The sequence below is a fragment of the Trachymyrmex septentrionalis genome, unplaced genomic scaffold, assembly GCF_001594115.1.
Source record: "Trachymyrmex septentrionalis isolate Tsep2-gDNA-1 unplaced genomic scaffold, Tsep1.0 scaffold2, whole genome shotgun sequence".
Taxonomy (NCBI): domain Eukaryota; kingdom Metazoa; phylum Arthropoda; class Insecta; order Hymenoptera; family Formicidae; genus Trachymyrmex; species Trachymyrmex septentrionalis.
The window spans coordinates 749,579-765,257 of record NW_017305179.1 but is presented as its reverse complement, the minus strand read 5'-3'; the positions used below and the strand labels follow the sequence as shown (position 1 = coordinate 765,257).

At 30.7% G+C, this 15,679-nt stretch overlaps 2 protein-coding genes across 5 annotated transcripts in view; one reads left to right on the top strand and one right to left on the bottom strand.

The window, feature by feature from the left end:
• LOC108747428 (orexin receptor type 1-like) overlaps positions 1–1,641 on the bottom strand; it is a 42,522-nt gene extending 40,881 nt beyond the window's left edge. For all 3 annotated transcript variants that reach the window (XR_001939238.1, XR_001939239.1, XM_018484873.1), the window contains exon 1: positions 945–1,641. Coding sequence is in view for 1 of the 3 variants with exons in the window: in XM_018484873.1 (XP_018340375.1) it covers positions 945–1,400 (456 nt within the window). In the remaining 2 variants the exon portion in view is untranslated. The remainder of the gene's footprint in view (positions 1–944) is intronic.
• The window catches only part of LOC108747425 (spermatogenesis-associated protein 5), a 104,279-nt gene that overhangs the window by 32,378 nt on the left and 56,222 nt on the right, over positions 1–15,679 (top strand). The window lies entirely within an intron of this gene.

Here is a 15,679-nt window from a genome sequence, read left to right as displayed (position 1 = left end):
ATCGTAGTATGGCGTCCGCTAACACATCCAGATGCGCTTTCGTCTGAAACATATATATATATATATATATAAGAATCCCTATTGCCGAAAGGAAATAATCTCAACTTATCTATGCGCGAATAGGAACAATTTTGCGAATCAAACCTCTCTAATTTTCTTCGAAAATGGATACCTTAAACTGGGTCAAATTACGAAACTTAATTAAGATCATGAGAAGCAATGAGACTTCCGTATCATTTAATATATAGGGTGTCCCAAATTTTTTGACATACCGTTCGTGGATAGATAGGACGGACTTAATTGAGTCGAAAAGTCTTTTATTATTTTACAATTTTCACAATCTTTTTTGAATTACCTAATAAGCAGAATATCTAAAATCGCGATGCATAAATAAAATATTTTTAAGAGTTCTTTAAGAAACATCTTTACGATATTTTATACAGAACTCTAGAAGTTATTTTAAAATTATCTTATACACTGATTTTATCCGCTTATTTATTAATCTTTTTCTCTCTCTCTCTCTCTCTCTCTCTCTCTCTCTCTCTCTCTCTCTGTAGAAATTAATATCTCATTAAACGGCAAAATAATAAAGTACTTTTCAAAGACTCAGTCCGGTCGAGCTGCTTACAGCGGTGTGTCAAAAAGTTTGGGACACCCTGTATACATAACGAAGTTGAAATAAGGAAGTTAAACGAATCATAAGATTTTCTCGTGCATGTACAATATATGAATATAAAGTCAATTAACATTTTAAAATAAAAGTAACCAAGGAAGCAAGAAATTCATGAATGAATTTCATTGATAAATCTGTAGGTATCTTTAGATAACCATATATTGTAAAAACGAACCTTATAATCGTTTTGCCTTGGAAATCGATACGATCAATTGAACAATCAAGAATGTGGAAATGTTTCGATAATTCTTAACCGGGTGAAAACGCTTACCTGAAGATACGGCACGGCCTTGCAGAGTTTTAATCCGAGAAACCAGGTCTCCGTGACGTCCCAGAGAACCGACGGCGGCAGGCAGATCAGCAGGACGAGAAGATCGGCCACCGCCAGATTGACGATGAAATAATTGGTCACGGTACGCATCGAGTGATTGCGATAGACGGCCATGCAGACAAGTGCGTTGCCAATTAGGCCGATTATGAAGACAACGCTGTGCATTGCAATCAGCACCCAGTCAGTGAATTTCGGAAATATGTGCTGCACCATCAGCTCGATGTAATCCTCGTCCGGGATGCAGTAATCGTTGGTGCAATTCGTGACGTTGGTGTACTCGAAGTTGCCATCATTGTCCGCGAACGAATAATAATCGACCCCATCCTCGTCGAGTGCGTCGCATAAACGCGGTGTCGCCGATACAAGCCATATGATAACCATCACAGCGGGATTCATGTTTATTCAATCTTATTGTGTCATAATATCTCACTGAAAATCGTCGCTTGTGCGCCGTTAACACAATTAAATGTACCGTGAAACGATTCAATTGCGATCCGTTTCCAGTTACGCGCGATGTTTTATCGCAGCATCGTAGATTCATTCACTGACGGAATTAGGATGGATTAATTATACGACCGAATCGTCGATCGTATTAATGTAACAGAGTGTAAAATGTCCTTTACAGTGATATTACATTGTTGCGTCGCGATGAGATTTAATCAAACAACCCGTGAAATAAATCGCGAACGCACGAATGCAAATCTGAATGTAGGTAGATAAAGCGCAGCGCTGCAGTGCCGGTGTTTCCACAATGATGAACTACACTTTTAAAGTTTACCCTCTTTTTCTTTCACACTATGCTTGTATGACCTTAGCATAGAATTTCTTTGACGCAAGCATTCTGCTCTTCAGAGCGCGATTATAAACAGTTTCTGTCTATGCGCGGTAAAAAACATATGTATATATATATATGTATTTGTCGAAATTGAATTTATCTTTCTATGTAGAAATACAATATTTTTATACTGCGCTTGAATTTCATATCTCCAATATGGTCTTCAGGTATGTTTCTAACTGTAATACACTTCCGAGTTGAATGCCATGAATGTTCAACTTGCAAGATCTGAAATAATTTTGATTTACCTGCCAAACCGCATTTTCCTAATTTAATCATAGCGTTCAGACAAATATTTATAGATGTGATATTTAAATTCAAATATGCTTCATCTAAATCAATTTCCATAAATCAGGAGACTTTTCCTTTCTCTTTTTTGTTGTGGAAACATTTGCTTTAAACATTCTTTAATTAGATAAAAATTGACAAATTAAAAACGTGTCGTCAAGTCAGTTATATACAAATAAACGTGCGAATCGGCGTCACATCCTAGATATTTAATTAAATTGATACAATTGATAAAACACTTCGAAATCTCGCAAATGATAGGGAAGAGTGACGTAATCATTCGAATAATATCAGTCAAGTTAGCGATTATGTAACTTTCTCCCTCGCATGAAAATGTGCAAAGTGAAAAATTTCTTCTCGTCACCTTCACGGCTAGTCTCACCAACTCCGATTAACTTAATCGACCGATTAAATTTTAGAATTATTAATTAGAAAATTAAATCTGGCGGCTGTAAAGAACGCTGCAATATATATTGCTCTTATTACATTGGATATGATTTCCACATAAATTATTTTAATTAAAATTTTTATTTAATTATTAATTTAAAGTATTATATTTCACATAAATAAATCATAACTTTTGCAGAAAATTAAGATATTTGAAACCGGTTCAATAATATAAATGTTCTCTTTTTATTTTTGTCCTAGAAGAAAAGTTACTCAGAGTTTTATGTAAAAAACAGCTGATAATATGAGAGACATAATCGACACAAATAAATCAGCGCTTATCAGAATATTCTGGAATACATATTACTCTAATATATATGAATTGTAGAGTCGATCTTTGCTATCGAAATGTCAAAGGGGAATGTTTAGCTTTATCTAAATGTCGAACTTAACATTGTAAATTAATTCACAAGTTAAATTTATATATTTCTTTAGAGTTTGTAGACGTTTTACGGTAAAAACAAATAAAATTAGTAAACGATTTGAATAAAATAAGTGAACGTTTGAAATTTGTATTTAATTTATAATATTATTATTTTACACTCTGATTAACATGGAGCTATCGAATTTGAACAGTTTTTCTATAATTGCAGGTTTACTTTATTTGTCAGTAAATTCAATATGGATTTTTTGTGTTTAAAATGTTTTTTTGTTATGTTAATTCATGATATTATTATTTTACACACTTATTAATATGGAATTATCGAATCTGGGCAGTTTTACCATAATTATGCATAATATTTATTTGTAACTTGTTTGTCGGTAAATTCAATATAAGATCTTTTTGTGCGACGCTAAAAGCTTAGTTGTCGACGATGAAATAGGCCGGCGGTATCTATCGCTAGAGTTTATTGAATTAGAACGTTAGAGATGTAAGATGAAATGTGCAAAGACGATTTCTCGCAAGATACTGTTTTTTTACCAATAATTCTCAACTCGTAATAAATATCCAAAAAATGCGATTTCCGTTACGTATTACAGAAATATAAAAGACGTAAGGTGCTTTCTCCGTCTAGTGATATAAGTCATTCTGTCTCCCTTGGCATTCCATAGGTAGCAAAGACAGAATGATACTTTCCAGCAAACAACATTATTTGCCGTTTATTTTGATATTAATGAATGACACGTTAAATGAAGTTAAAAACAACATTAATATCATTTAACTGATGAATAAAATGATGACAAATAACGTCAGTTTTATTGGATTGTCTTGACTTGTGTCCACCAAATGAAAAACATTCAATATGTAACAATTGAGATTGTTATTAACAATTATTATTAACAAAATGTGTATCATTAACATATTCGTTTTACTTCTTCGCGTGTATTTAATTTAATACCGAAATTTATACCATCAGCTAATTACCGATTTATTTTATTAAAGGTAAATAATATTATAGCTATGACTAATTTATATCGTAAGCCGTAATTTATTTCGGAAAAGCCGTTTGCATATAGATACAGCTCAGGTACAGCTCAATCCCATTTTTCTTAACGTCGTATCTCATAGGTCATAATTTATTTATTTATACCAAATTCAAAATATCTTATCGTATTTCCCGTGCATAAAATTAAAAACTTCACTTTAAACTGAATGGGGGAAAGTAGTTGATTATCTATTTGCTACTAAGTTAAATTTAGGAAGAATTTCTTATTTCTTCTGGCTTGCGAAACGAAAAATGTGGAACGTGAATCGTTAGCTCAATTTTTTATCAATAGAAATTTATTATAAATATTATAAAGAAATAAATACTTTTGCGGCAATTTTGAGAAACTACAAATTTCACTTTTAGGCAGTCTTATCGGTAATTATTTGTATGCCAGTCAACAAAGACAAAAAAAGAATTTCGAAACTTTTAAATCTTTTATGCACCCTTAAATTTTAGGGATGATTAATTTGGGTTGGAGAATAATCAGTATTCTTAAGATTTTTATATTTTTGTTTTTTTCAGATTATATTCCTAATTATATTAACGGTTCAAGTACATAAATAATATTATTGACGTAATGTTATTTTAACAATATTGATGTAGATGTTATATTGATGTAAACATAAAGTGATTAACTGTATTTGTAATATGAGATATTACGAATTGTTTAACAACTTCTGTGTAATATCATGTAATGACATTTACATTTTGCGTAATGAGAAGGTATTATAAGTATAATTTGTGTGCTATTTATTATATAGCTTTCTAATAATTATTGCAAACTCAGTTATCGGAGCTATCTACTAATCTTATTAGTCTCTCCAAGGAGTTTTATTTTACAGATTACACTGTTTAAGATTAATCTTCGTCTTTCAGTTTACGTTGACATAATGATTTCACTCTTAAAGCCTTTTTTAACTGTCGATGGAGAAAATAACGATGCAATTTTGATTCTTATCGGAAAGTTTTTATCGTTATTTCCCACCTAACCGTAAAAACTGCTAACCAATAAAAAAGTGCTAATGTTCTCTTAGAAAGTTTCCTCTTTTTCTTTCTACTCTTTTATCGCATCGTGAACAACGAGACATTTACTCGTAAAACTTTCACGACCCCGTCGGATATATGTAATTGAAACGACCCGTTGTACCTTTCGTACGAGTTACTTCCTATTTTAGTACATAAATTTTATTTCATGGCATTTCAATGGCATTTGTATTTGTAAAACTATTTTGTAACGCGATTCGCACGTTTTCGATTCTAATCGAACGTGAGGCGATCGAGGTATGCAATTAATTATGCAAACGGAAAATATATACGCTTCCGCAAGTATTACGGAAATTGAACCGTTGTACGTATGTAAGTGTGTGAGACATTATACTGAAGGAAATGTTTAGTACGTATAATTATATTTATTTTATTGATATGTGACATATCAATAACAAAAATTTCCTTATTTTTTCCATTTAAAAATTGTGCTGTTCTAATTAAAATTTGATTAATTTAATCAAATATTGAATTTAATCTAACACGATTTTTGTTATTTTACCCTTTGTTGTTGTAATAAAAATTCAGTTATTTTAACTAAAAAATGAAAAAGTAAAAAAATTTCCGTTAATCACAAAGTAAATCAACAAAATAAATAGTTATCTACTAAACATTTCTCTCAGTGTATTTCCGTGCACATTTATATGTATCAAGGATTAATTTAACTTCAGTATACGCGATGTGCGGTTCATTATTAACGATACTAACAATCAATTGTATGATTAATTCAAAGTTGAACGCATGAAATAAATCCTCTTTCTCCCATTCTGTACGTGAGAGATCTGATTCACGTCACTTCCCGATAGATCGGTCTCTACAGTCGAGGACAAGCGCATTAGATATAGCGCTGTAAGAGAAAAGCTGACTGCATAAATTTCCGTTCCAAGTACGAATGCAAACCCCGTTGAATTCGCTATATCGGCTATCGTATAACGTCGTGCTGATTTATTGTCGCGTCGCATGGATCTCATTCGTTGCGATACGCATCGTGGTTATTCACGGGGCTGATTGCCAAAACAACTCGTTAAATTCAATCACGAGTTCTGAACGAGAGGCTCATAATATTCCCGGTTTTTCGCCCACACACACACACACACACTCTCTCTCTCTCTCTCTCTCTCTCTCTCTCTCTCTCTCTCTCTCTCTCTCTCTCTCGTTGAAAGACGTAAATGCGCAATGAAACTTTAACGTTACCTATGAAGGTACGGTCACGTTTAGTCACTTCACAATGAACAGTCGCGTGGGCTTTCTTTCCCGGTTGGCTCGTAACAATGGTCTTCCTTAAGCGAATATATGCATCCACTACATCGCACGATTATACGCTTATTTCCTGCATATGCGTTTTGAATCAAATATTTAGACAGATTTACACACCTTATTCATATTTGCGGCGTCACTCTGAATTTTCAGCGTGGCAAAATATAGAGGTGAAACTGTCAGAAACGTCTACAGTACTCGGGATTTTACATGCTTACATAAAGCATAGGGTAACTTTGGCAAATACGCCGCGCTCGGATTTACGCCGCAGAAGTCAGAAAAAAATAGAAGGAATGAGGGTAATTTTCCTGCAACTACTTTCTGTTGCATGCCTTTATATTATATCAGTATTGTGATTTCAGTTTCTTACTGTGAATATTAATGAAATTATTGTGAGTTGATTTATCACTGTGTTAAGTAGGCATTATAAATTATAATCTACATAAAATAATTAGGACGTGCAAAAGACTTAATGATTATTTCCTGACATGAGTGTAGACGAATAGTAAGTATGTTGTTTAACAAAATACAAGTACTTTGCTCTTGTATTCTTCGTGTAGTTTGTTGCCTTGTATATCCCATCTGTTTGGAATATATGGCATTTTTAACAGGCGGGATTTATACCCAAAGCATACAAAGTGCGCAGATTAAATTTAGTGCACTAAATACAATAAACGCATTACATGAAATATGTACCTCATGCCATAACACTTGTAGTACATCTGGGAAAATTGTAATTATTATTTATTACTTTATATATATATTTATTATTCGTATTCCTTAATAAAACTTTATAAACGCATTTTATATAAGTTATTGTGTCATTTTACGTCTTATTTATATGCATTATTTGTAAATTTTTTATGAGCCATACGTACCTCCCCCCCCCTCCTCCCCTATGAGTAGCCATATATCCCATTCCTATGGGATATACGGCGAAAATGCAAGGATTTAAAAAAGTTTATTTTTTAATACGAAATATAAATATTTCGGATTTCGAATATTTTTTTCATAATAGTAGACAGTACAAAGTTTTTACTGATATAGCTCGTTTACTTCAAACATAGTAAATAATACTTAATAAATTAAGTTTTTGATGGGTGCGGCGTATATACCGGAGTTACCCTATCATGCAATAAGAGACTTTTTCTCTCTATGTATGAATTATAATTTAATATTTAAACAAATTTATACTACAATTGACTTCGAATCTGTGTACTTTTTTTCGGCGTGATAATAAAGATAAGACTAAAGAAAAATGTTAAAAATAACTCGAGTTTTACGTTTGCCAAATACTCCATGAAATTAAGTTCATCTTTTACTAAAATAGACGCATTTTCCGGGTTTCTTACTTTCCATCCAGCAAAGAAAATAGTCTGGACTTAATTTTCTTTTATGTTTCAATCTTTTCTAATAATGCAGAGGTGTTTTACAGTATCTCTCTTTTACGCACTAGAAATATTTCTTGTACTAAAATTTCTAATTTAAAAAATTTTGTCCTGATTTAACATTTTTTTTTTAAATTATTTCTAAAATATACAAAGATAAAAATATATATAAATAAAAAATATATATTTATGATGAAAAAAAAATCTAATATTTATGATATTAGTTAAATGAATTATCGCGCACTAAATATACATAACATATACTTAATTGCTTATTGTTTAAATGTTTCTAATTAGGTGTGACACTTTTACGTATAAATACATATAAATTAAATGTGTACATATTTATGTGTACAAATTTCATAAAAATATTTGTTAATATTATACTACTTACTATAGAAATGACAATTTTTCATTGAAATTTGATCGACAAATCAAATTTTGATTTTATCATATGCTTCGAAAATAATGTTTAACTTTTTTAAAACTATTTACTTATATAACTCGAGCAACCACTAAAAATTCCGATAACACGTAAAGTTATTACCTTCTAGTTACCGGAGAAAAAATTGTCGCCGATATTTACACGTAAAACTCCGCCGAGCAAAATATTGAAGATTACGTTTTTGCGATGCATAAAGTTCGCGCGACTTCACAAAATTTTCAAACCGCATCTCTCTCTGTGTACAATTTCTTTTTCTCTTCAAGCACTCTTGCGAACCTGAGTACGGCGCGATAGTATTCCTTAGGGTTGTTACGATGTTTGCTCGGACTCCGGTCTCCACAGGGAGGTGAAAACACCCCCGACGGAGCGGGATACAGCGCCGATCTCCTTCCGTGCGGAAGGATGCGAACGCGCCGGCAGACTCAGCGAAACTGAGGTGCGCTGTTTTAACGAGGCCGTGTGTAGACGTCGGTCACGACGCCGCGCTTGCACTCTGCGAAAATTGCTCAATCTAGAGAGACGAAAATATTTCAGTTGCTCGACCGACATTTACTATTTTCCTTCACTACGGAATTACAGAATCTATGATACGCGAATCGATAAAAATATATGTAGATATACATGTACGCTTCCTGCGAATTTTAATCTCAATTTTACTGACATATTTTTTTTGAATGAGTTTGATGAACTAATTTCTTTCTGGACAATGATACTGACGCCGGTGATTTTTTAATTCTGGGTTCGATTGGCGAAAAAAAAAACCGGGAAGATTCTTTGCAAAATCACATTTTTGGAATAATTCCGAACTGTATTGTAATTGGCTGACTTTGTTATAATTTAAAAAGTACAACGTAATCTCGAAAATTCTTAGAGTTGAGCAAATCTGTCGAGTAGTGATCTCCGAAAGAATGTATTCCCGGGGAAAAAATGTTTTATGTATACATAATTATATAAAAACTTGACATTTTATATGCAATTATATATAATTATATATAAAATAATATATGTCCATTAATTTTTGTTTTCAGGTTATTAAAGAGAAATATTCTTTTGACTTCGTTATTGTATTTGAAAGAGACATTATTGAATTGTATGCGCTTTTATTATTTTTTTTTATTAATGCTAAAATATGCAACACTGCTCGTACATTTTAGAAAATATGAAAAATATTAATGCTTTAATTAATTTTGCTCGGTATTTAGAAATTATGTAAATTACGTTTTTATTAGAGAAGGGACTATTTATTGAATATTCAGATATTTTAAGGAACTACTTATTGAATATTCAGACCAGATTAATTATAAAAGAAGCTTTTGATACATTTAGTAATCTACTTAGTAATGCGGGCATTTGAAAAAGTGATTTCTTAATTGTTTTGACATAAAATATGGAGGAAACTAGAAAATGGTTTCTGTCGTATACGTACTTTCTCAACATTAACCCAAATTCGCTTTCTTGAGATACATACGCGTATTCAAATATTCGGATTATCATCTGCATATGTTACAAAGTCATTAATCATTTCTTTAATTAAATGTTTATAACTGTGATATATGGTGTCGCGGTTCCTTGCGATTATTTATTTAATTTATTTCTAATTTCAGAGATATTGTAGAAGACGATTCGTAACTATCGCATAAAAAAAACGTTAAAAAGATTTTAAGGCTAATGAAAAAAAGCTGTTAAAGATTATTGTTTTATAATATTTTAAACTTTAGCATTAAAAATTATGAGCTCGAGATTAAAAAATCTTGCTAAAAAATAACTTCGTTTTTGAAAATAAGGAAATAAAATTTTAAATTTATAACATATTTTTGTTTCTAAAATAAATTCTAATCACTTGTAATTCAGAAACTATTGATGCCTCGATATTTTGCAACTGTGTGTGTTGCAAAAGGATTTTTCTCTCAAATTTGGGATTAAATGTTATGTTTTGAATACTAATCCTTGTGTATATCTATAGATTGTGCGTTGAGCCTTTGATGTATTATTATTATTATTATTATTAGGCGTTAGGAACTCGAAAGCTCATTGCCGCAAATACCAAATCCCGCCACTGTTTCCGTCCTGAGCAAGATCCCTCCATTTGTGACCCTCGTACCCCATTTCGTTAAGGTCCATTCTAATATTATCTTCCCATCTACGTCTTGGTCTACCCAATGGTCTTTTCCCATCCGGTTTACCAATTAGTATTTTATATGCAATTCGATTCTCATCCATACGCGCCGCGTGACCTGCCCATCTTAATCGACGCGATTTTATGACATTAATAATATCCGGACTATTATATAATTGATGTAATTCTGCGTTGTGTAATTTTCTCCATTCGCCCGTTTCCTCATCGCGTTTTGCCCCGATGATGTATTCAAAATATTCGTGAATATTTTTTCATACATCTAAATGCATTTCTAAAATTTTATGATGAGCTTTTGATGTATTATCTACGAATATTTTTTTTAACAAATCACGAGACTTTTTATCGAACTATTCATCGTCCCTCGATGTTTACTCATTCATCATCAACCATTGAACTGCCCCTGTTATCTTATCGTTTGACGATTTATCGCAAGCTATACTTTTCAATAGTCCCACCTTTGCGCAATCGGGTTTAATACTTCTTCGTTAATGTTAATTAATCTTATTCCTGGGGGATCAGAATCATGGGATACAGAATATGTTCGAGCAAGATTGTGCAAACCACCACATGACAAGTTCTCAAATCCACAAGGTATTTTTGATTAATAGGTTTTTGCATGATTACTTCTATATTGCAATGAAAAATTGTCACTGTGACTTTGAAAATGTGAAGCATAATCGACGCTGTTTAAGATAATGTACTTTTTTTTACTTATTTGTTATTTATTCAAGTTACGTTGAAAGTACTATGGTAGTGGAGTTTGTCTTTGATAACGACTTTCTATTAGAATTGGCAAAGACTAATGTTTTCTTTTTGATAAAATATTTTATTTTTCTTTAAACTGTTTTTTATGCTTCAAACATGCTTTAAACAGTATTATTTACAAAAAAAAAACATTTAAAACACGTTAAAAATATCGATTAAATTTGTTTTAAACTGTTTAAAACATATTCTTTTACCATCTGCTTCTTTCTATGCGAATTTCACATAAATATTCATACATTTAAATACATTTATAACGTGTACACATTTGAATTAAACATGTCACAAAAACAAAAATTGCCGTATGTCTCTATTTTTATTTTTCGCTAATATGGGCCTATACTGTGTGTGAAAATCTATGGGGTATCCAAGAAAAGAAGTAGTACATCAATGTTTTTGTTTGGAGAAGTAGAATTAAATTTTTCCGCGCATAAAAATATTATTCATGCACTCATAATATAATATTATTTCTGAAGATGTATCTCAGTAGCACCGAGATGGCAACTGCACGTAACATATCAACGCGAATTTGAATCCTCCAAAAATAGAAAAATAGAATAGCTTGGAAAAACCAATGGAATTCAGATAAGTTCGGTCGAGCGCATGTTCTTTTTGTCATTTCTTTTTAATCTTTTGAGATATTTTTTTTTCTTTGTTTCTATTTTTTGAAACACTGCCTCTGAATGCACTTAACAGACAGAAGAGATAATACTGCCACGTCAAGCTTGCAGCACGTCGACTCTGTGCTTTACGGTCCTCTTCAACGCGACCTATACATTTCTGGTCATGAAAACGTGATCATGAAGAGTAGAGCGGATATAAAACAGTAGAAATAAACGGTTTATTTTATCGAAGTATATTCTAGTATGTCGATAATACCTTGTCAGTATGAATATACCTAATTATGAAATACAATATTACAGATTATAATTAGCAAAGGAATTTATTTACTGTTTAATAATACAATAAATTGAAATTTAATATTGATGGAGGAAGTTATTTTCGAATATGATAGAAAGCTGATTTATTCGGATATTGATTTGTAAACAGAAACTAAATGATGAAGATAAGAAAGTAAACACTTCCGTTTCACTTAAATGAAAGGTGATACCAGTCATCCTGAATCAATGCGGAATAAACTCCAAAAAGAAGCACTGAATAGAATAGCAAAATGCATTGTTTCGTAATAAAAGCAGCGGTTTTTTGGTCATTATAATCAATCATAATCAGAGCTGTCATTCGTTTTTTAAAACGATATATTTTAACAATGATATATAAACGGAAACATATAATATATTACAGCGTAATAAAATAATCCAAAATGCTTTTATGATAGGCACAAGATACGAAAATATGATTACGCTATTTAATATTAAATCATATTAATACGATATTTTCAAAAAATGCTTTGAATGAGGATATCTAGGGATTTAGTTAATTTCGATAATCGTGGTTCCATTCTAATTACCGAGGAATGCATTTATTATTTAGTAGCATAAATTGAAATGTCAAGAGTGAAATTACAAATTTTGTATTTTTGCTATTTCAAAATGTATGAAAAAACAACAAAGACGACATTTTTTCATACAGAATGTACGAAAAAAATAACAAAACATTAGGTACATATTATGTATTAGATATGTATTTACGAGAAAAATCTAAAGAAATGAGGAAGGTAATAAGGTACAATCCGACAAATATAATAAAAATGCAAAGAATTATATATAAGAGACGAAAGATGAAGATGTTAAAAAAGATATTTAAAAAACATGATATACATCTATATTTAATTATTATTTAATTATAATTGCAATTTTGAAAATGAGAAATTAATGAGCGATTGTTTGATCATAAAATACCGTTCGATAATATCTCAAAAAGATGTACCTTTTTGCCAAATTATTATAAATCGTTTCGCGCTCATTAAAGATGCATTAATAGGAAGGCACTAAAAAATGCGCGTTATATAAAAATTCTCTGGGTGAAAACGGATAAAAAGAATCGACAAATTAATTTCTATAGAGTAATGCCTGGATTTCATTTGAATAACTGCTTACATTTGGATTACTAAATTCCTTGAAGAATCCACGAATAAAAAAATCGCTCGAATGTAACAAAATGTAGAACGCCCTGTGTGTCTAATGGTCTTGTTGTAGATAATATGACTTGATAAAAATATTCACGATAAAAATGTTCACGATAAAAATATTCACGCAACGCGAACAAGAAAAAGTATTCTTTCACTTAATTTCATAGTTTCGAGCTCATTTTAATTAGAGCTCATTTTTATATTCAATATAAAATAAAATATATTTATGATAATATTTATACTGCTATATTCTGCAAATGAATGTATGACATGACATGTCATTTCAGCTTTCAGCGATGTTTCGCTATCAGTTGAACAATATCGAACTTTGAGCGTAACTTTATTGTATACGAAAATTGATGGAGTGGGGTTAAAACGCCAGCTTTTATCAGCTGAAAAAGTTTTAACGTAAATGTTTTTATTTCGTAACAAAAGAGCTTAAATCCAAGCAACAAATCACATTACAAAAATAATGTAATTACCATATATGCAAAGGAGTAGAATGAACGACAAACACACTTTAATAAGATAAAAGTTTTATAGTTTTTTACACGTACATATCTTTTCCATTGTATATCACAGATGTTTAGGATAATAAGTTCGATCATGTGAGACTACAGTATGTTTTGTTACATCTGAAGCTGCAGAAATCAATATAAAAAAAATCATACAAATGTCAAACAACACATATTGATCCAAAGTTTATCGACAAATTGCTTTCTTTGAATTTTTCATATGATCTGAATAGATCTTTTGATATTTTACACATATTACATATTTATCATATCATTGTTACTCAATGTAGTTTCTAAAGCTTCGATACTGACCGACTGCAATATTTAATTTTACCGCAATTAAATCGTGTTTGTGTATTCGTACATAACGCAAAATAATAGCAAAAATAATTTATAAAAAGATCGAAATTATTATTAACAAAATACTGTATAATAAATTTCGCCGCGCGCGCAAATTATTTTTTAGTCTTTCAACTAATGCCGCATTTATTACACAAATTACGGATTCGAGCATTTTTTATTGTACAATTAATTATTATTTGCATTTCGCTATATAAATTGTAACTATTCGATAAACAGAGACTAATTATAATCACTGATAAACCATAATGTTTATCATTTACTACGGCTTTAAGCGTTTTATAACGTTTTCTCTTGTCAACAGAGAAAACGTTGTTGATTTGGAAGAAAATTATCGGAATTTGAAAATTATCAGTTTTGAAAATTTAATACGGCAAAATTAATTTAATTGCGTGGAACTACTAATTTTTTCAATTTTATTTTTTATACGCGTAATTACAAGATTCCATCATTTTCCTGAGTTGATGAAGTGTGTTCGTTACATACAATAGAATATTTTTGCTGAAATTTGATAAATTTTATATTACAATGATATTCTTCCAAACCCATTTTTCTTTCTGTTGAAATCTGTGCTTTACACTTATACATTATCTATACATTGCTATATCTCAAAACCATGAAGAAAATCTAGTTTTATTCGCAGTTTTCCACTGACAAGTTGAAGATATAACAAAATTAAAAAAATACTCTTTCGATTATTCTGAAATATATCTCAAAACTCGCGTAATAGGCTCATCTGACAGAAATATTAACAGTACGAGTTTTAGAACGATAATCGTTAGCTCATCATAAGTAGAAAATTCACTAGTCAAAATAGTCTATCTTACATATGTCACAGATGACACATGTCTAAAAATTGTCCTATGAAATAACTAGACTCTATAGAGAATATAACTATAATATCTAGTATTAAAATAATTTATATATACATATTGCTGTAAATATATTCATACCCTTAATGAAGTAATATTAGATTTTCTTTAAATGCGTTTTCATGTATACCCAATCGAAAAGAAGTTTTAACATCTTTAAAGATTGTTTCGCCGCATATTTTTATAGATTTTTATATCGGTAATATAAAAGCTACTCATTTTCGTTTTATATCTTAACAAATGTAGAAATAAATTTTTAACATTTACATCTTATTAATTTAAATTATATCAATTTAAATTATACTTGTGTTAAGAATTACTAGGTTGAAAATCTATAACTATAGTATAACTATAGGTATACTAACTAAAAGATAAAGTAGGCACTTTCATATCCTTGCAGTACATTAATTATTTGTTGTCAAACATTTATAAGACGTTGATACAGTCTTATCTCTGCGTGCTCTATAACTATGTATATATTCGAAATTAAAGAAGGAAGCTTGAATACCCGAAGGAAGTAAAAGAAGCAAAAGGAAGTAAAAACATTTTAACACTATCCATGGCACGTAAAAGAGCACGATTAATACAAGTCTGGCGCCAATAAAAGAAATAGAAAAGAAGTAGAAATGTTATTTTTATTAATATAATTTTTGATAGCAACGTAAAATGCAATAATTTCATCATCGTAAATTCCACATTGCATAGAAAATTGTCGATCCATATAATTTTATTGCATTGATATATCTCGCAAATTAGTGATGAAAAGCATAAACAGAACTTCTAACGTTTTAATTATGACATATATG